Below are 20,683 nucleotides of genomic sequence, written 5' to 3'. Positions count from 1 at the left end.
TCCCTTATTATGTGGAGACTTCCCTTATTTCAAATCTCGATCAAAAATCGATAATATTCATAGCAATGGTCTGATATGGATGACCTTCTGATGCCTCAAGATCTGTCTCTCCATTTTTAGCCATTTTGCCCCCGACATGACAGACTGTAATCGTTTTGCTTGAAGGCATTTTATCTTCTTCACTATTTACTGCTCTGAATGAAACTACGGCCATGCATGCTGCATATTCATACTGTATGGTAAAGTTTAAATAGTATTTTATTCAGAGTGTCTTTTGGCTATCTTGGATTTCTACACCATTTCTCTGAAATTCTACCTCTGTTGCCAATAAGTTAAAAGCAAATATTGAATTGTCCTCGCTCTGTCCACTCCATCTTTCTCAAATCTTTTTCTTTCTCCAGAGATCCCTGAGAAAGTGGAAGGGAAAGAAACAAACAGAAAGAAATGAGGCAATAGAGATAGTTTCAACTCATTGTGGTAAATCTCAGTGGTTCTTGAACGTTGCCATGGATACAAAAAAAATGTTTTGTCAGGATGTCACCAACTTTTCAAAAATGTCTGCAGTATTTCTACAGAATATTCTTTGGACACATTTTTACTGCTCTCTTTCTGAGTGAGATTCTTTTTTTTTACTGCAATTTAGGGTAAAATGCACAAATGCAATTTTTTAAAAATGGAAACATTTGACACAGTGATGAACAACGACGATGGCACAGCAGCTGTGGTCTCTTTGGACAAGTAATGCTGTTTAAGCTGAAAGGATAATATAAAGCCACAGAAATGCATTGAATCAAGTATGGTCTGCATCTATCTTTTCTTAAAACTTCTGGATGTTAATACACGGCGACCTTGCAATTTAGCTCTACAACCCGTTCCTTCACGCATCCTCTTGGCCAGCTGTGCCTGACTGATAAACTATATTAGTGACTGTGCTTTTTTTTGTGTGCTTAACAAGTCATAGATTCACTGGGAGGCCAGCAAGCATGATTAAAGGCAATGTTGACAAAAATGTCTATTTGATCATATCTTTAAGAAAACTAAAGCAAGCCTCGCTTTCTGCAATTCTGTCAGTGATTCCCTTAACACTGCATAGTTTTCATTTAACAGTGCTGCAAACAGTTGTTGTATTTGATCATTCAAACAGAAGACTCAAGAAGTCTAAAGTTTTACAAATGTCTTAAGTTTGCATTTAATGCCAATGCACATTATCCTAAACCGTTTTAAAAGGTCCAGTTTAAGGGAAGAAGATAATTACATTCATTGATTTTTATATAGCACGAGATGTGTGATAGCGCTATCACATGCCCAGATTTACTGGGCTGCGATGTTTTGAAACTCAGTCCTCAACTGTGTTGACGTGTGGAAAAATAACAATGGGCTGGGGGAACTTTGGAGTTGGTATTGTTCACTAAAACAAGAAAAAATCAGTGAGTGGACATTTAAGGTGATCTGGTGCCTTGGTAAAGCTGCTGTAACATTATAACTTTATTTTTTTCCCCCATGAATAATCAATCAAGGGTAAAACAGTAATCTCCACCAGTGTCAGACACTTAAAGGGTAAGTTCCATATTTTGCAACCGGGACCCTATTTTCCCATGTTTTTGTGTGTATGTGACTAATTGGGACAGCGTTTTTTGAAAGTGGTCCAGTAATGAGCGAGCGGGCTCCAGTCGGCAGCAGCAAAACAGGGCTGCAATGTAATCCTTGCGGGCAATTGCGCAAAATTAACTTTCAGAGGAAATTATTGGCATAATAAATTGGAAGAAATCTACTACACCTACTTTGAAATTTTCTTAAACAAGTCTTTAAGAAATCCTCAGAGGCTAACAGTAAATAAAAAACACAGTGTTTCCTCACTGGAAAATACATTTCTAATGGACTTAAAGATGGCCCTGCGATTTCCCAGCAGACGCCTTTAGCCAGAAGTGTTATTTGGCCTAAACAAAAATAATCATCTGGCCCTGCCCCTGTCACTTTGTCTTCAGGGATGAGTGTTGTGACATGAAATAATGTTGAAGGAAATGTTGAACAGGTAAAGAATTCTCTTACAACCATTTGTTGTATGAAGTGATGGCAAAGGGAAAAGGTTAATCATGGTGGTGATGTGACCTTTGTGTGACCACAACCCTTTATGACCCCCATAAAAGCACCTGTGGGAATCTACTTTAGGGTATTTGGGGAGGGAACACCCATGCAATTTAACAGCAGAAAAGTGACAGCTTGGTGATTTGTGATCAGGGATTTTTGGGCCAATCAATATTGCATTGATGCCTGTCTGACATTGTGCCCTTCAGCTCATCAACAGATTTGTTGATGTTTCACTTCAATGGTTCTTCAATCAAGGTGTTATGGTCCAAAATGCAGGCTTTGCAGCATTGTTTTACATACAACTTTAAGCACTTTGCTGATAATGAATATCTGATTCATTCTTCAGAATCATTTTAATGAGGCATTTGAGTTACCCTGTCAATTTTTATACAATGACATGTCCCTTCATTTTCCAGCTAATCCCTTGTTGCCATTTTATAATTTCCTGCATTTCAAGTGTTCATCATAAATAAAGTTAACTGTGATAGGCTCAAACACCACAGGAATTATTTGAGACCATTTCATACATGGAAACTATGGATACTGTGAACATACCCATTATCGGGCTAATTTATCTTCTCATCCCCGGTAAGAGCTCTGCCATGGCCTGTTGACACTCTCGGGAATGTCTGAAAAGAATTTGAATGTCATCATTATTCAGAGTTGAGATGAACAGTAGACCTAAGTGGAATTGAAAAGCAGAAACAAAGCTCCGTTTAAAAGTGAACAGTGCCCCCCTCTTGCTTTCAGGCGGTTTTCTGGAGCCTTGTGGCTACTGCAAACAGCAGAGGCGTCTAAGGGTTCCACACAAACCCCCGCCATCCACCTACATCTCAGTGCGAGGATCTCTCCAACGCAGTGCGGCTTTAAGAGGACCGGGGCTCTTAAATCTGCGGTTGGCTCCTCCTTCCGCCATGATGTCAGTCGGAGGGAGAGCGAGAGGGAGAGAGGTGGGCAGTATTGAGGAACTGAGTTCATACAATACTACTGAGACATCTACAGCTTAGCAGACAGATACGGTGAACCGCCTATCCCGGCTCCTGTAAGTGATGCTGCACTGAGGCACACTTTGATCCAACTCCATTGGGGGGGCGATGCGCTCTCTGCATCCCTCCTTTAAGAGTTTTTTGGGGAGCGTGCACAACCTCGCATCAGTCAAAACAAGTGGTTATGAAATAAATTAGGTGTAAGCTTTCTGTTTTTCATCAGAAGTGCATTTTTTTTGCATTCTTGGATTGAAGTTTTACGCGCGGGTCAAGAAGTCTTTAACGCACACGTGTAAATTTGTTGGCAGCGATTTGAATCTGGCAAAATAAAGTAGGATTGTCAAGGCAAACGTAGGCTAGGGATACAAAGTTAATGTAAAACAAGCTTGGATCAATGCGTATCCGTCGGTGGGATTGCGAGCCCAAGACATCCGAAGAGGAATTACAGCGTCCTTTTCAAACAAAGTTGATCGCTGTGCATTGTTTTTTTTTCTGTTGCACATGAGGACCACAGTTTATAGCGCATGGATAAGTTTGTAGTGGATAACATTTTTTTTTCTACTTGCATTGCATTTTGCTGCCGCTTCTGATGAGGATCCTTTCTCCCCCTTTCCCCTACTTCAGTTTAATTCGTGGCACTTCTTTTTTTGTAAATCAGTGATGTCTCTACGCGACGGTACTCTCGGTTGATTTTTCAGCCTATTCGAGCGGAAAAGGTAAGCTTTGCTCTTAATTCTGACTTTACTGTTGGGTCAAAATGTGTTTTACTTCAGGGGTCTCTAAGAATATGTATGCACATGACTGGTCTGCCTCCTGAGCGCATTCAGAAACGCTGGAGAGCGCCCAACAACCTAATTTATGTGGTTCGTATAAAATCAAATTGATGTCCCAATACCGGCGAGGACATGTGTTTACAATTACTGAGAGCAACATAAGCTGGGCGAAATTTCGTTATAGTTTACAAGGCACTTGGATAAATCAGCATGTTGCGACATTTGATGTTCCGTGGGTTTTTCCTAGAGCTGCTCCAAAGATATAATGGGCGTCCCCGTGCACCTGATGTAAATAGAAATTATCTTTGGATAAGGTGGCATCGTGGAGAATGTATGCTGGGATGTCGCATTATGAACGTACACCGCGCGGTTGGTCACGACTCCGGCCGTTATATAGTGTTACTCAACACTGATCGCTTGATAGATAGGCCTACTTTCTAAGAGCATCCAACTGCAGAGACTTGTCAATGCAGGTTTCTCAGCAGCTTGGCCGCTAAGCTCGATGCGTGGGTGCGCGGCAACAGCGCGATCCTGGTCCAGCAGTTCAGCTGTCAAAGACCATAACCTCAGGGGCTATCAACCTGTTTACGCGCAGACTCTGGGAATAAAAAATATATTAAGATGTATTTGTTTTCTACTAGGAATAGTTCAAATAGTCACGATATATATCCCCGCTGGCTTAAAGATTTGCCGCCACAGTTGGTTGTTTGGGTTCTTAATATGCTATACCTGCTCAATATGCAATATATTATTATTATTGGACCTGTTTTTTTAAAGATTCCCACAAGGCCCATTGAACTCATTATTTGCTGGACAATTAAATCAAATGGTAATGTGTACCTTCCCAAGGTGAGCAGCATATTTTTGCTGTAGGCTAAGGCATTAAATTAAAACAAGAGGAAGGGAGTAAATGGAAACAGAGTGAGTATTTGTTTGATTTACAATGAATGTAATAAAACCATTTCATTTCAAACTCACCAGTAGGCACAGGGCAAATGACCACAGTCTGCAATATCCTGATGTACAGCACCTGTTACAACTGTGTATCCTATTGTATTGCATGCATCTGATGTATTCAACTAAATATTGACTGCATATTGGTTCCTCCCATATCTAAAGAGGTCATAGAGTAACTAACCTGTAGTCTCAGAGAAGCTTCCCAGGTGTCAAATATGTTGTATTTTTGCTTTGCTTTTAGTTTTCATGTTACAGCGTAAAGTTTGGTTGATGGAATACACCCTGCTCCTTTCAAATGCAGGCTTGCGCAGTCCTATATATAGTTTATATTAAAAACACACTCAGTTTCATTGATCATTTATGGCCATCTTTAGTTTTAGATCTTCTCCTGAATAGTTTTCTGATATTCACCACTACTATAATAGTGAAACTATTACTTTTCACTTCCCGTAAAGGATAATATATTGAATATGACTATCCACATTGAATTTGTCTATATCGACAGAAGAATTTCCCCCTGTAATATGGCCTCTTTGTCAAAACATGTCAAAGAACGTTTTCATAGATTATAGTGTTTTTTTCAGTATTATTACAAAATGTATTCTATTTGAGCAGTTATTCATAACAAACTCAGTTTCATGCTACACTTTAAATTGTCTGACCTTGTTTAAATTAACTGCATGGTTTATTTCTTTGTCCATAATTTAAGGCTTTGTCTCATTGACTTTAAAATTTGTTACTTTTAATGAAAAAGTTAACATTGAAGATGATGTAAAGAAACACCGAAAAAATATTTAGTTATATTTAGTATTAGGATTACATTTGCATGTATGGACTGCCCTCTTGAGGACCATGATTACAACGTTGTAAACTAATCTTTCCTTTTGCTCATGCAGATGGCGAGAAATATTACCTAGCAACCATTTAATTACCAGTACAACTCTTCCAAGTCTATCGAAGAATTAAGAAAATGACTTAAATGTGAATAGCCAGTTATACAGTCAAACAGCATTGCAGCAAACATTGTGCTACAAATTATGTGTCAGTGTTGCTATATCATTGATTTATTTTTTCATTGATCAAAGCTATTGTGATCCCCAGTGCCAGTGATATTTGAACTTGAGTATACATCTTTTGTAAGCTTGTCAATGTGTCCATTTATGTCAAGCTTTCTCGCACTGTCTCGCTTTCCAGTTGAACGTAGTTAATATAGTCATTGTTGAAGTTTCCCCAAGAGAAAACAACTTTTATTCCTCCACAGTGTAAAGAGAATTGTTCTAGCTGTGTGGACTGAAAAAGAACTGACTGATCTTGACAGAAACCTGGTCTGTCAGGCTGTCAGCGATCCTTAAAGCTCTTAAAAGAGAAAAAGCCCAAGACAATCAAGAGTATTACTTCTACCGATGCCCTCTTTTAAAAATCTCTTTGGATCCTCAGGCAATATTGATATATACAACAGTTGTGAAAACCTGCCTTTGACAGTTAAAGGACTCAGGGTCCCAGCCTCAGACTAACTACACTGAAAGTTTCCAGTTGATGATATCTTTAGGGGTGAAGGTAGGGTGTGACAGTAGCTGTATGTCTCCCCTCTCATTGATACCTTCAGCGGATAAAAAACACCAGGAAGGCCTGTCCATCACGCTGTTGTGTAAAGTGATCCAGGGCTGGCCTGCTCCTCTTCACTCCAAGTCTCCCAAGAGGGAGGCTTGAGTTTGGCTACTGGATTCAACCTGCTGTCTGGGGCTCAAAATAGCATTTCAGGAGACTAGTGAAATGTAAGCAAAGGAGACACTCTGACTGACACCTAGGATTTCTTTCTCCCTCCCTCTTTTTTCCCCTCCAGCCCAATTCCTTCTCTCACCTAGCCTATATCTCATGGACAGGTTTATAAAGAGTTGTGACAAGTGAAAAGACATGCAAATGCTGGGAAATCATGTTTATGAGAAAAGACCCACATTAAGTTAACAGAATAAAAGGGGGTAAACAAGTTTGGCTGTAACATGTTGTAGGGAAACATGTGTCTCTTGCCTATAAAATATTTAACTTCATAATTTTAGCATTTTAGCTTTTATTCGGAATAGATAGCTCACTCTCTATATATACTTTATATGTATAGTACATTTAGTGTATCTCATTAGCATAGCCAGGGCATACTTTTTGATAATACATTTGTACTCCTGCATGTTGTCTGAGTCAAGAACATACTACACCCCTTCATCCTGTGGAACATCATTGTCACTTACAAGGGAGAGGAAATCTAGATCATGCTTTGATCTTTTCTGTTTTTTCACTTCGGCGAATCAGCCAATTTAAGGATGTAATTTAAACTTCATTATGCGTTGTGCGAGCTCAGCCTTGGACTGCCTGGCGATCATCATAGTAAAGAAATTGCTGCTCACTTTCGGAAAGATACACACTTCAAAGTAAAGTGTGACACAGTTACTAATGGGATATATCCCATCAATATTTTGACATGACAACGCTTTTTGTGCTATAGAATGTATAACCCTCATACTGATCAATGTCAGCCACCTTTTTTTTTCTGTCCAGCTGTACTGTAATGAGTCTCATGTGACTGCTTTATGAAATTTTTGAAAAGAAATCTGTCTGTAATCTGGATGCATGAATGCCTTGCAATTGTTGCTGATTCAAAACCAGCTTAATTAAATTCTTATTTTTAATCAATTCCCCTTTGTCAGTAGGCCGAGAGCTTCAATGGCTATGAATGCTGTTGCCTTGCCAATTTAGAGGACCCCTGTAGTGCAGTTTAGGTAGTCATACCTTTTTACTGGATATTGTTTGACTCATGTAAAAGGATGGAAATTTCATAAAGTAGGAAATATTACGGTTCCCAAAGAGCTCTTTAAGTCCCTTGTCACTGCAGGTATGCATTCACCACCTGTACATTGTTTCTGTGATGGCTGTCATACACTTTTGCCATACTTTGAAGGAAATGGGCGTTTGATTTCAAGGCAGCTGCCTTATGAATACAAACCAATATCTCACGGAAAATCATATGAGGTTGATAAACACTCAGGGGGTTGGTAGACCTACACTCACAGTGGGATATGAGCAATGAAATTATATTATTTGTTAAATATATTGTGCTGGAATACACATAGGGGAGGTGACTTATTATTATGAGAAGTAAACATAGCTGTACATTGATGGCTTTACCCTGATATGTCATTGCAGACTGAAAACAATCACAAGACCTGTTCTATTGCTCCACTGAAAAATCAACTGAACACAAATATACATTGATAATTAACATTACTGTGTTGTCAAAAATCACATAAAAGCCTATGTAATGGATTAAATAAATGAATAAGTCAAATTGTGAGCTAACAAACTACATGACGTAGCTAACCATAATAACTAATCAACTAACCTAATTAACTTGTTTAATTAACAGTCAATATGTTATGCTAGCATATATTAGCAGGGAAGGCATTGCAGAGTATGACTCCTTCATCATCTTCCAATGACCTACTTGGGTTTTGGCAATCTGGGTTTTTGCCCTTTGGCAAGCTTTTGCACATATAAAACAGTTTACAAAAGATTTTGTAGAACAACAGCATCAAATAAAGTGGCACTCAACAAAAGAAAACATTAATGAATAATGTTCAGTGATGGTAAACCCATCTGCACTGCATTTTCTCAGGGTTTTATCATAGGCGTCATTCAGTACAAACAGTAAACTGGATGCTATTTAAATTTGATGGAGAAAACACATTCGTTGTAATGTAATGAGGTTATGATTAAATTTCACTAATTTGACTGATGGCGGCTCCAACAATAAATAATTTCACATTGCTGTCTCCTTCCACTGCAGTTACTCTAAACAGTGCTCTTATCATACTGTGTATGTTTACACACATGGGCGTTCAGGAAATATTTGAGAGCTCAATTGTTTACATTCAAAGCAAATGAGGTTGTCCATTAATAACTGCAAACTACTGCGTGTTTGTATGAGTGTTCATGCATGGAAGCACCCATATGTAAGGCTCAATTTTGCTGCCTCCAAATCAGTCTGGGTGTGAGGTGAAGTTTATGAAGACACCCCTGCACCATATTGACTCGCATTGATTCAGACATGAATTAAGTTCTTCTCCTTGCTGTGTTTTTCATGCGCTGTATTTTATGAACAAGCTTTCAAAGTAAACAATGTTATCGCAATAGTAAATGCAACTGCTTTCATACATCTCAGTTTAAGATATGAAATGGTTCATTACCGAGATGAAATGGATTGATGGAATACGTGAACTACTAACCTTTACATGTCCGCTTGCTCAAAGGATGTCATCAAAGGTTAATTGTGTAAAACTGACGTTAATTCAGTCTCGAAGACATGGGAAGGATGTGGGCTCATAACTAGTTAGGATGAATAGGTCAAGTTGAAAACTCTCCATGAGGGAAAATAGTACTAATTACAGCAGACTTGAATGCCATGTAATTTTGTGTATTGACATTGTGTGTCTTTCTCTCTTCTTTTCCTTCTCTCTGTCTTGACTCTCCTGTGGCAGAATTACTGCTGTAGAAGTGAAGCTTCCATCCACTCTTGAGTATGGACTTAGCAAGTCAGGCTCATGTGGTGGTGGTGGTCTTGCTCACCTGTGTGGTCTTGCTATGCTGGGCCCAGGAGAAGGACTACACGGTGAAGGAGGAGCAGCCAGAGAACGTCCGAATCGGGAACCTGCGCAAGGACCTGGACCTCAACCTAGACCCCAACATCAGGCTATCCTCACCGCTGCAGTTCAAGCCTGTGTACAAGACAGGTGACGTGCCTTTGGTGAGGGTGGAGGCCAACACAGGGGAGATCTTTACCACCAATCACAGAATTGACCGGGAGAAGCTGTGCTCAGGGGTCTTTGCTGAGAAACGCTGCTACTATGAGATTGAGGTGGCCGTGCTGCCCGATGAGATCTTCCGATTGGTCAAGATCCGCTTCCTGATCGAGGATGTAAATGACAACGCACCGCTTTTCCAGTCCACTGTAATAAACATCTCCATCCCTGAGAACACAGCCATCAACACCCGATACCCGGTGCCCTCAGCATTTGACCCCGATGTAGGGATCAATGGGATCCAACATTATGAGCTGGTCAAGGTGAGGCTCACCCCTGTTTCATTCTCACATGTATAAAATCAAATTGAATATGTATTTTGTTAAGTTTTAGAGTGGCCAGAGGCTATTAATGTATGCAAGCAATCTCATGTCTAAACTAAAAGCCATTTTGTAAATTTTGTTTAATTTAGAACAAATGAGTGAGTGAAAGATATTGATAGTGAAATGTACAGGCCTGAAGCCTCATGAGACTGGTACAGTCTTCAATTTACTGGTTTGCTTTATGGACTTAATAGAATAAATAGCTTTTAGTTTTTTTTTTGGAAATCCTAGTACATAACAATTAAACCACTGTAGAGATATATCTTACACTTACAAAGAGATGAAATGGGCTAGAAAGTGTGAGATGAATTGTCTTTTCAAATAACCCAGTCGATGACTGTCTCCAACACAAGAATATTAGTCAGCACACATCATTAATGATTCTCTGACATACTGCTATGCCTTTTTCGTGCCACCTGTCTGCATCAGGTGGGATTAGTTGACTATTTTAAGTTGATGTTTCCTTATTTAGATTTTACATCACATCACATCAGATTCTGCCTTAAAGCTTTTCCCGTAAACCTGCCCTATTGCTATAGAGCTGTAATGCTGTAGTGTATAACCATATAGGAAATTGATGAAACCTACAATGTTTTATACCAACCATTAATATTTCCAAATGCTTTATATCATTATGAGAGAAGGCTATAAAAAGGGGAAGTTGTCACTATGTACAGTAATATCAGAGAACACGTGGTAAAATGTGCACACACAGCATATACTGCATGTCCAATTTCCAGCAACAGGCTACATGTGCTGAACATAGTAGATTTAAGCAAATGGAAAAAAAACTGCATTATGTTAGGTATCTCATGCAGAACTAGAGGAAAGCTTTTCTTCATCATCTAATTGATGCCGTATTAATCTGCACTGCAATGTTCTGTTTTTCTTAATGGAGTCAGCCCAAAATCCAGAAATGTAGGATACTATCATGCATTCTTCATTTAGACAACACTCTGTGCTTTGTGGATAGATGAATATTGGAGATGACATGAGCTCCTACAAATGAAGTGTAATTAAAGAGGGAGATGCAAGCACTCTGGAGGAAAACATAAACATAATAAATAAAGAAAGGTTACCGGATTTGAGAGCACGGTGCGAGACAGAAATGTCAAGTCCATCTTGGAATCACAGATGAAGTTAACACTGGGTTGGAATGAACAGAATCCTTGCTGTCCGTGTCTGCCTTGAATACCAATTTGCATTTTTAAAGAGTCCCACTGCCAAGGCCTCTCCAGCGCAATGTCCTGAATTGTTCATGCCTGGAAAATCACCAACCAAATGTTCTGCTCATTATGGTGATCATCTGCAATCATTTTTTGCCCTTTTCACAATATAAAGCTTCTAAAATCCTTGCCTAGACTGTGGTTGTATTATCTTTTGCAGGAATTCTTCTTAGAGCATCCTCGGCACTGCGTGTCTGATTCAGCTCTTCTCATTATATTCTTATTGTAGTCGATATTAATTTCCTTGTGTTCCTGGTTCCATTTGCGCAAAACACAGGGAGAAGCATTAAAGGAGCCAGAAACATTTTCAACCTTTGGTATCCATTATTTCAGAAGTGCAGTAGAAAGCCAAGGGTTTAGTGGGGAAGGAATGTGCAAGCATTTCCTAGAATAGCTCTTGGCCACTAAGCCACCCTTGGACTATCTTTGTATGGTCCTGTGAGATTTGTCTCAGAAGCTCCCTCAGAATGATAGTTTGCCCAGCTTCCTTGTGTTGTGCAGGGCACAGTGCTGAAATCGCTACCATTGTGTAGCACAGTGAGCCGTACCCAATGGTAAGACACTCCACATGTAGCATCCCTGAGTTGTCAACATAAAGAACAAATGAAAGAAACATGGTAGCCTTTTTTGGATAACTTTGTTCTTTTCGAAAGCTAAAGGGTACAACGGGTAATTTCCTCCCACACAGTGCTCCAGCACCACACATAATGGTTGGTAATCACACATTGAGTGAAACTCTGCCATCAGAGTAGTGCAGTGGTGTGTTACGTCACCTGAACTGCAGAGAAGGCATCCTAAGAAATGGTCAAGGTCAGAGAAAGCAATCACATGCATGGGTGGAGGAGGATCTCCCATGAAAGCAGATTCAATCACTTTACATATTCACAAGATAACTGGCCAATTCGGAAGCATGCTCAAGACAAAAAGATATTCTGCTGTTGGTTTTAATTGGGATTTAGGCAGACAAACATTGGCCCCTTCCCTTATTCCAGTGATGTATGATTTTGCAGCATCACACACTACATTAATCCAAGTTGCATCTATGTCAATGTCTTCAGACACTTTTAAGGTGGGCATCTTGTTCAAGTCATTTCATGTAGATCAATATTCTGCTGCTGCTGGCCAGGGTATGCCTCACTGATAAATGGGATGATGAAGTGGGTGTCTGTATTTTGGTTGGGCAATCTGGAGGACTCTTAGACTTAACCTTTTGCTACCTACCTAGGTTTTTCCTGGGGTATTTTGCAATCCACTGCAACATGTCTATCTGAAATACACCTAAGATTTTTGAGTGGATGAAGTGGTCTTTTTGCTCATATTCCAAGTCTAAGCTTAAATAATTTCATTCCTAAACTGATTCTAACTTTGCATTTGAAGATGCACAATTTATTCAAGCTCCATGCCCAAGTAGCAAGAAAAATTTGATTAATGCATTGCATGCTGCCTATAGGCAGTGAATAGGACTTTTGGGCAGAGAGCTCACTGTCAAGCATTTCCAGTTTTCATTAGCATCCTATTTTGACACATTATCCTCTTCTAGGGGTTGACAAAAAGAGACAAACAATTCCTTTTGTCTTAAATATATGCATGAGATCATGGCCAGGGGCAAAAGAGGATGAGGGATGGAGAGAAAGAATGAGGGAGGAATGAGTGAGAGAGACAGAGAGAGAGTGAGTTTCTATCAGCTTTATGAAGAGGTGCTATAGCTTGTGATGAAAAGCCCTCCCCAGTTAGCCCCATCCATGGGCATCACCGTGACTAGAGTTCTCCTGATATATTCACAGCCCAATCTCAGTCTCCTCTTAGTTTTAATAAGGTCATCAAGTTGACTGAAAGATGCATCCACTGATAATCTGAGGTGCTGTCTGCAGAACAGGATTCAGAGTCATCCTTCCCTCATCATAGCCACCTCTGCTACTGTCAGTGCCGCTCAATAATTTTCATTTAAATTAGCCAACTCTGATTAGTGTGTCTGATTGTGTGCATCCCACATATATAGTGCCATTGATCCCTCTCTGATCACTGCAAAGACCTGTGGCAATGTAATGTGGAATGAATGGCAAGTCATCAAAGTTCAAGAAGACGTACCTGAGCAGAATATGTGTGGTGAAAGAGTGAGGCATGATATAATGTGCACACTTAGCCATTTAGAGAGCTTCGTCCTTCTTGCTCAGCCTTAGGGTTTCCAGTGAGTGATTCATGCTAGTATTTGGCCTTTTCTTAGCCTGCCCTAGATCTTATCACAATCCACCAGACTAATTCTGCATTCAGGAGGATGCACAGCCTGAGAGATAGCTCTCTTCAACTTATTGAAATTCGCTGAGTGCTGTCTTGTCAGTTGTAAAATTGTGTGAAACCAAGACAAAAGCATAGAGGAAATGCTGGCTCATAAATCATTGTGCAGCATTCCCTATGACACATCCTAACTCAACATCCTACTATTAACATCAGGCTTTGCCAAATATCAGTGTGCAGATACTCAGCTACTGTGCCGAATCTGTGAACTATTCAAACAACTGAGGATTGAGGAGCTTTGTGAGGATGGAGTAGTGCTTAGCAATAGAGCCCCCAGAATGTTGTCTTGGACCTTTCAGTTATGACAGAAATAGTTCTTCAGTGTGCATAAAGATTCAGCATAGTTCATCCATAAGGCAGTATGTCTATATTCCCACATATAGATTTATATGCAACATCTGTTTATCCCTATATGACCTTTGCTTGCCAGAAAGATCACAAAATAAGGTCTGAAAGATCATTGCTGCAGCATATGCTGGTTTAAGTAGTTCTGTCAATCACTGATGTGTTGACAACATTTCCTAAGCAAGCAGTTTTTCACAGTACACAATAATTTACATGCTGCAGCTGCACATTTCCTTATGTCGGCTACAACACTATGTTGGCACAATGACAGTCTTGGTTTTAAAACCTACAGAGGACTCTTATGCTCAGAGTTTGGTTGAAATGTTCTTTCGTTGAAGGAGGAGAATGTATATATCTTAATCTCATTTGATAGCTGTGCCTAGACAGAGTAATCTCTTCCAACATTATGTGCAGCATGAAGCTTATCTCTTTAAAGAGGATGCTTTTTCTTGTTTTACCATGAAACTGCTTCTGACTGAAAGAGCTTCAAAGGGCTTCTTTGTTTTATAATGTGCATGCAGCTCATTCATGGGCTTGATCTTCTTCTTATTTCCTCCCCCTGCACTCTCTTTTTCTCCTTTTCTGTCGTTTCTCTCCCTCGCTCGTCCTCCCTTTCTATCCCCTCTCTTTTAATTTTGAAAACATGTATGGATCCATACCCTACCCCAACTGAAATCGTACATATTAGTGCTATTTTTTTGGTGGAAGCCAATTACTCTTCACAGCCCGTGCCAGTTCCACCGGTTTCTCATGAGGATTACTTATGCATTTGTTTTCATTTTCCTCCGGCTTTACTTTTGCCTAGATTTGAGTCTTTCTTGAGCAAAAATCCTTTCTAATATGCAGGATTTTTACTTCTCTTTCTTAATCTATGGTGATCTGGTGTTGCAGTGTATTTAAAATGAGAGCTTACTGGTGTGTCTCTCTCCCATTAAGTTGTTTATTAATGTTGCAAGGCTGTTCTATTCTAACTTGACACAACATAGGAAAGTAGAGTGAAATCTCATTTTAGTGAAGGCAGAATAAATCTTAAGAGGAGGCTAAAGAGGTAAATGAATCATTTAAATCACTATTGTCTAGGAGGGGTGGAGGGACTTGTTTTACTGCAATGACTGGTCACATTTTTAAAATAATTAATTAACTGGCATTTCCTATGTTTCTGGGGCATATGTTGTCTATGCAAGAAATGACTAAAACTTTGAAACAAGAAACAAGTGATGATTAGCAAATTTGAAATTTTTGATTTATGGAGACCCAACTGAGATGAGAACCAGCAACCTTGTTTAAAAATGTCCTGTGCTGTTTAATTTGCTCATGATATTCATCACTGCCAAAGAGCCTGATCCTTTGAAGGGTTACAAATGAACCTGAGTAACCTAAGGAAATACATCAACAAGCTGTTTGTCTTTCTAAGACAACTCGAAAATCTACAAAAAGAACAAGAATGCTTCAGAATAGTATATATCATTACAGTAACCTGTACCTTTCTTTGTTATTACATAAGTAAAAATGTGATATTCTTACTTTTGGTATTAATATGTCAGTCTGGCTTTACAATGTGCATAACATATGATACTCTCTAGCCTTAGCGCCTCAGATCATGAGGAAAAACTAATAAAAAAATAAATAAAAACAACAATCAAAATTTTGTGTTAGTCACATTGAAGATTATGTGTGCTAAACAGAATAAATGTAACTCAAAATGCTGTAATTTCTTTGCAGAGTGTCAGCGAGTTTGGCTTAGACATCATTGAAACTCCTGAAGGTGACAAGTGGCCACAGCTTATCGTTCAGCAGAATCTGGATCGCGAGCAGAAGGACACCTTTGTCATGAAGATAAAGGTGGAGGATGGTGGCAACCCTCCCAAGTCCAGCACTGCCATTCTCCAAGTCACCATCTCTGATGTCAATGACAATCGTCCCATCTTCAAGGACAGTGACTTGGAGGTCACAGTACCAGAGAATGCCCCCATGGGGACATCGGTTGCACAGCTTCACGCCACAGACGCAGACCTGGGTTCCAACGCACAGATCCACTTCGCCTTCAGCAACCAAATCTCTGCCTCAACCAAACGTCACTTTGCCATCGACAGCTCTACAGGACTGATCACTGTGAAGCAGCCACTGGACAGGGAGGTAACTCCTGTTCATAAACTCATCGTCCTTGCCAGTGATGGCAGCTCCACCCCTTCCAGAGCCACAGTTATTGTTAATGTAACTGACGTTAATGACAACGTTCCCACCATAGACACTCGCTACATTATCAACCTGGTTAATGGAACTGTTCTGCTGTCTGAGAATGCGCCTCTCAACACCAAAATAGCCCTAATTACTGTTACTGACAAGGATGCAGATCTTTATGGCAAAGTAGCTTGCTACACCGACCATGATGTTCCTTTTCGGTTGAAGCCTGTCTTTAATGATCAATTCTTACTAGAGACAGCTGCCCCCCTAGATTATGAGACGACTCGAGAATATGCAATTAAGATAGTGGCCTCGGATAGGGGGACGCCTCCTTTGAACACTTCAGCTATGGTTTTAATTAAAATCAAGGATGAGAATGACAATGCACCCATCTTCCCCCAGCCGGAAATCCAACTTTCCATACCGGAGAACAATGACCCCTCTACACAGTTAATAAAAATCAGCGCCACTGATGCAGACAGCGGACATAATGCTGAGATTATTTATACTCTTGGCCCTGATGCACCTGATGGGTTTAACATAGACAGACGGTCAGGAATCCTTTCCGTTGGCAAACGACTGGACAGAGAGAAGCAGGAGAGGTACTCATTCACTGTCATAGCGAGGGACAATGGCTCCACGTCCCTGCAGAGCAATGTCACTGTCAGGCTAATCGTCCAGGACCTTAATGACAACAGCCCAGCTTTCACACACCCTGAGTACAACTTCTATGTGCCTGAAAACCTGCCTCTCTATGGAACTGTGGGCTTAATCACAGTGACTGATGCAGATGCAGGAGATAATGCTGTTATAACCCTGTCCATTTTGAATGGGAAAGATAATTTCATCATCGACCCCCAAACTGGTGTGATCAAACCTAATATCACGTTTGATAGGGAGCAGCAAAGCTCCTACACATTCATGGTCAAGGCAGTTGATGGGGGGCAACCTCCAAGCTCCTCCTATGCCAAGGTCACTATAAATGTAGTCGATGTGAACGACAATCGCCCCGTGTTTGTCATCCCATCTTCCAATTACTCATATGACCTAGTGCGTACCGCCACTACCCCTGGCGCTGTGGTCACCAGAGTGTTTGCCATTGACAATGACACAGGTATGAATGCTGAGCTGCAGTACAGTATTATCAGCAGCATCATCATCACATCTAGGGTCTCCCCTCGAGGTCTCTTTGCCATCGACAAAACAACAGGTAACATAACACTGCAGGAGAAAATAGTTTCAGCTGATCAGGGGCTACATAGGCTGGTTGTCAAGGTCAAAGATCTAGGCCAGCCTGAGTCATTACATGCGATCACACTTATCCACTTGTTTGTCAATGACACTGTGTCAAATGCTACCTTTATCCAAGAGCAGCTGCGAAAAAGTATGGAGACACCCTTGGACCGTAACATAGGGGACAGTGAGGTAACACCTCAAGCCAATGGATATGTGATTGTTGTCATAGCTATCATAGCAGGGACCATGACTGTCATCTTGGTGATATTTGTGACTGCCTTGGTGCGCTGCCGGCAGACACCCAGACACAAAGTAGTACAGAAGGGCAAGCAGAGTGGCGAATGGGTGTCACCCAACCAAGAGAACCGTCAGATCAAAAAGAAGAAGAAGAGAAAGAAGCGATCCCCTAAGAGCCTCCTCTTGAACTTTGTGACCATTGATGAATCCAAGCCTGACGACCCCACCCATGAGCATGTTAATGGTACACTGGACCTCCCTGTGGAGTTAGAGGAGCAAACCATGGGGAAGTACAACTGGGCCACGACACCCACCACCTTCAAACCCGACAGCCCAGATTTAGCCAAGCATTACAAGTCAGCGTCCCCTCAGCCTACATTTCAAATCAAACCGGAGACACCAGTCGCCCCAAAGAAACACCATGTGATCCAGGAGCTCCCCTTGGACAACACGTTCGTGGTGGGCTGTGACTCACTTTCCAAGTGTTCATCGACTAGCTCCGACCCATACAGTGTCTCAGAGTGCAGCTGTCAGGGGGGATTCAAGACTGCGGGGCAAATCACCACCCGACAGGTAATTCATGACTTCCTTTTTAAACCCACCCACACTAGTCCCCACTCACACACCCCTTGCTGTCCCATGGTAGGTGATGTGAAAGAGGGAGGGTGGCAGCATGGAGCCAGGGGATTTTCCCACACAGACCATGACCATGTCTACATGAATGTCATTTGCACCTAAAAGTGACTTGCAATGAAACGAAAGAATAAAACATAATTTGTTGCAATTAATACAGCAAAACTTTCATGGTACTCATTGTTATTAATTCATGTATTCACCCTCCTTCAAAAGCAACCATAATTGCATAATCATTTGCAAAAATACACATGAAGGTCAATTTCATATTCAAAAGCTTGAGTAATGGCAGCAGTGCAATTATGATGGCTAGCTATTTTAAATATCAGTGTGAGTGGTTGGTGGCAGTGTAGCCTGATTTAGAAGAGCCTGGGATAGGCGGCAATGATTGAACTCTCTACTGATGCATTTGAGGTCAAGGGCGAATGAGGCTGTGTGCTAATAGATTTGACTGACATGTTTAAACAAGGCTAGCAAAACATAAATATGGCAGCCAGAGTGACAATTCATCAGGTATTCATTTGGGCAAAAAGTGTGACGGTAATAACACAAAGCAAAAAAAATTTCTTTTGACGTGCTAAAACAACTTGTTAAGTAATCCCACTTTTTGTGTCTTTTGTCCTCAAAATATTAAGTGCTGTTTTAACTGTGCCAATGAGGCTTTGTGAGAAAGAAGCTCATTTGAATGCCAAGGTACAGCAAAGGGCTTATGATTCCCTAAGAGATATGTGCCAAATGCGAAGTGCCCCAATAAATAAAAGCCAGTGAGGGAAATAAATGTAAATCAGAGGTAAGGAGAGGTGGCCTTGCTCAGTGCTGACAGCCAGAGCCGTGTGCTATGGGGAAGACTGAGTATTGCTTGGGGCGGGGGAGGGGGTCACAGGGATCAAGGTGACGCAGAGCCTTGAGACCAATATACTTAAACACCAAGGGAGCAGTAGTCCATAAAAACGCCTGCCAGGCCAACGTTGCATTTAGCCCATAAATGTTCTACTTTAATGACCCCAATTATTGTTATAAATGGCATATGTAGATACACATTCTTTAAATTAACTCACATTGGAGAGGATGCAATGACAACAAAGGTTTGCCGCTGTGAGGTGTTGTAGTTTGGGCTAGAGAGGACGTTGAAAAATCATTGTATCCCTAACACATGAGTATACGTGTTGATATTTTACTTGCTATCACCAGCACAATGGAAGGCTGACTCGTCTGTGCACAGGGTAGCAATTTATTTATACTGATATGTGCGTATATAGTTTTCACAGTGTCAAACATCCATTTGAATTTGCTGGCATTTTCTTTCTTTTTCTTTCCATTTTGTTTCTTTTACGATTTTTTGAGGGCTTGGTTGCATTTGCTTTCGTTTTTGTTACTGTTTTGATCATAATTATCATAACTGCCATTCATCCAATTCTGGGTCAATTTCATGATATTGCATCAATAATTGATTCTGTTAGATGAGGTGCTTGCTTTTGTTTGTGTCTAGCCTCATATCGCACACAGTTTTCAGATATTTGGTTCATTTCTGCCTTTTTGCTCCCAGTATGTGACATCTAGCAAGCATTAAAATCCCTCATGGCGTAGTTTTGGTAAATGAGTGTTGATCCTGTGAAGTATTGTGCTTAGGATAATTTATGAAGACACCCACACAGAGTTGATAGTCATTCCCTTCATCCACCTTTATTTGAAACCCTAGTTAAAAGCTATGCTCTGCCATGGTACATTATACATAAGCTTACTACATGCCCTTGGTACCAAAGATTTAATTCATAATGTGTTTATACGACACACTGACAAGATGTCATGAAGATTTTTCCATCTTATGGTAGTGACTGCCCTGAAATATGTAGAAATATTCAGTCTGTGTTCTACAATTCTGAATTATTATCAGTCATGAATTTTATGCATCAAGGATTTAAATTGATTTTCACCTATGTTGCTGATCAGAGTGGAGTATTTTTGTCTGAATAAATTAAAATCAATGAATATATGATTAGTAAACATCCTCCCAAATCATCAGGCACTCTTTGTATTAGATTATTTTGAAGATATATTTATCCAAGAGAATTCAGGTTTGATCTGTATGATATAGTCATATGGTGTCACATAATCCCAGAATTTGAATATTATCAAGAAGAATGTTCTTTTGGTTCTGGTCACCAACCATATCTTCAGTGATTTCAACCTGATAATACATCACAATTTCTCTGTCCCCTTGAGCAATTGACATGTGATGCTTCCTACTTTAGACATTGGATTTCCCATCAGTTTTAAGTGTGCTTATTTAAACTAAAATAGCATGAAGCTTTGCCTGATGAGAATCGGAGGCTGCAAAGGTTAATTAAATGCACTAAAGGGTTAATCACTCGTAATACAGTATGATTAAAATCACTGTAATTAGGTTTTGAATGGGCTGATAAGAAAGAAAAAAAGGCAGCCGTCCTTTAAGATTATAAGTGATGCCACGTACTTCCCCTGTGAGTCAAATTCTCAGGAGTGACAAGTGACAACAGATGACCAGCTGTCCTGTTTGTTGAAACCCTATTATAA

The 20,683-nt window shown here is 40.3% G+C and overlaps 1 protein-coding gene across 3 annotated transcripts in view; it reads left to right on the top strand.

Annotated features, from left to right (window-relative positions):
• The first annotated feature begins 3,046 nt into the window (after positions 1-3,046).
• pcdh11 (protocadherin 11) overlaps positions 3,047-20,683 on the top strand; it is a 135,941-nt gene continuing 118,304 nt past the window's right edge. For all 3 annotated transcript variants that reach the window (XM_038699988.1, XM_038699987.1, XM_038699989.1), the window contains exons 1-3: positions 3,047-3,790; positions 9,331-9,914; positions 15,563-18,070. In XM_038699988.1, the coding sequence (XP_038555916.1) occupies positions 9,372-9,914; positions 15,563-18,070 (3,051 nt within the window). In that variant the 5' untranslated portion in view covers positions 3,047-3,790; positions 9,331-9,371. The remainder of the gene's footprint in view (positions 3,791-9,330; positions 9,915-15,562; positions 18,071-20,683) is intronic.

Source organism: Micropterus salmoides, unplaced genomic scaffold, assembly GCF_014851395.1.
Source record: "Micropterus salmoides isolate LMB-PRFRI ecotype aquatic unplaced genomic scaffold, ASM1485139v1 Ms_hic_scaffold_5, whole genome shotgun sequence".
Classification (NCBI taxonomy): Eukaryota; Metazoa; Chordata; class Actinopteri; order Centrarchiformes; family Centrarchidae; genus Micropterus; species Micropterus salmoides.
The sequence above is the reverse complement of the archived record's forward strand: the minus strand, read 5'-3'. Positions and strand labels throughout refer to the sequence as shown.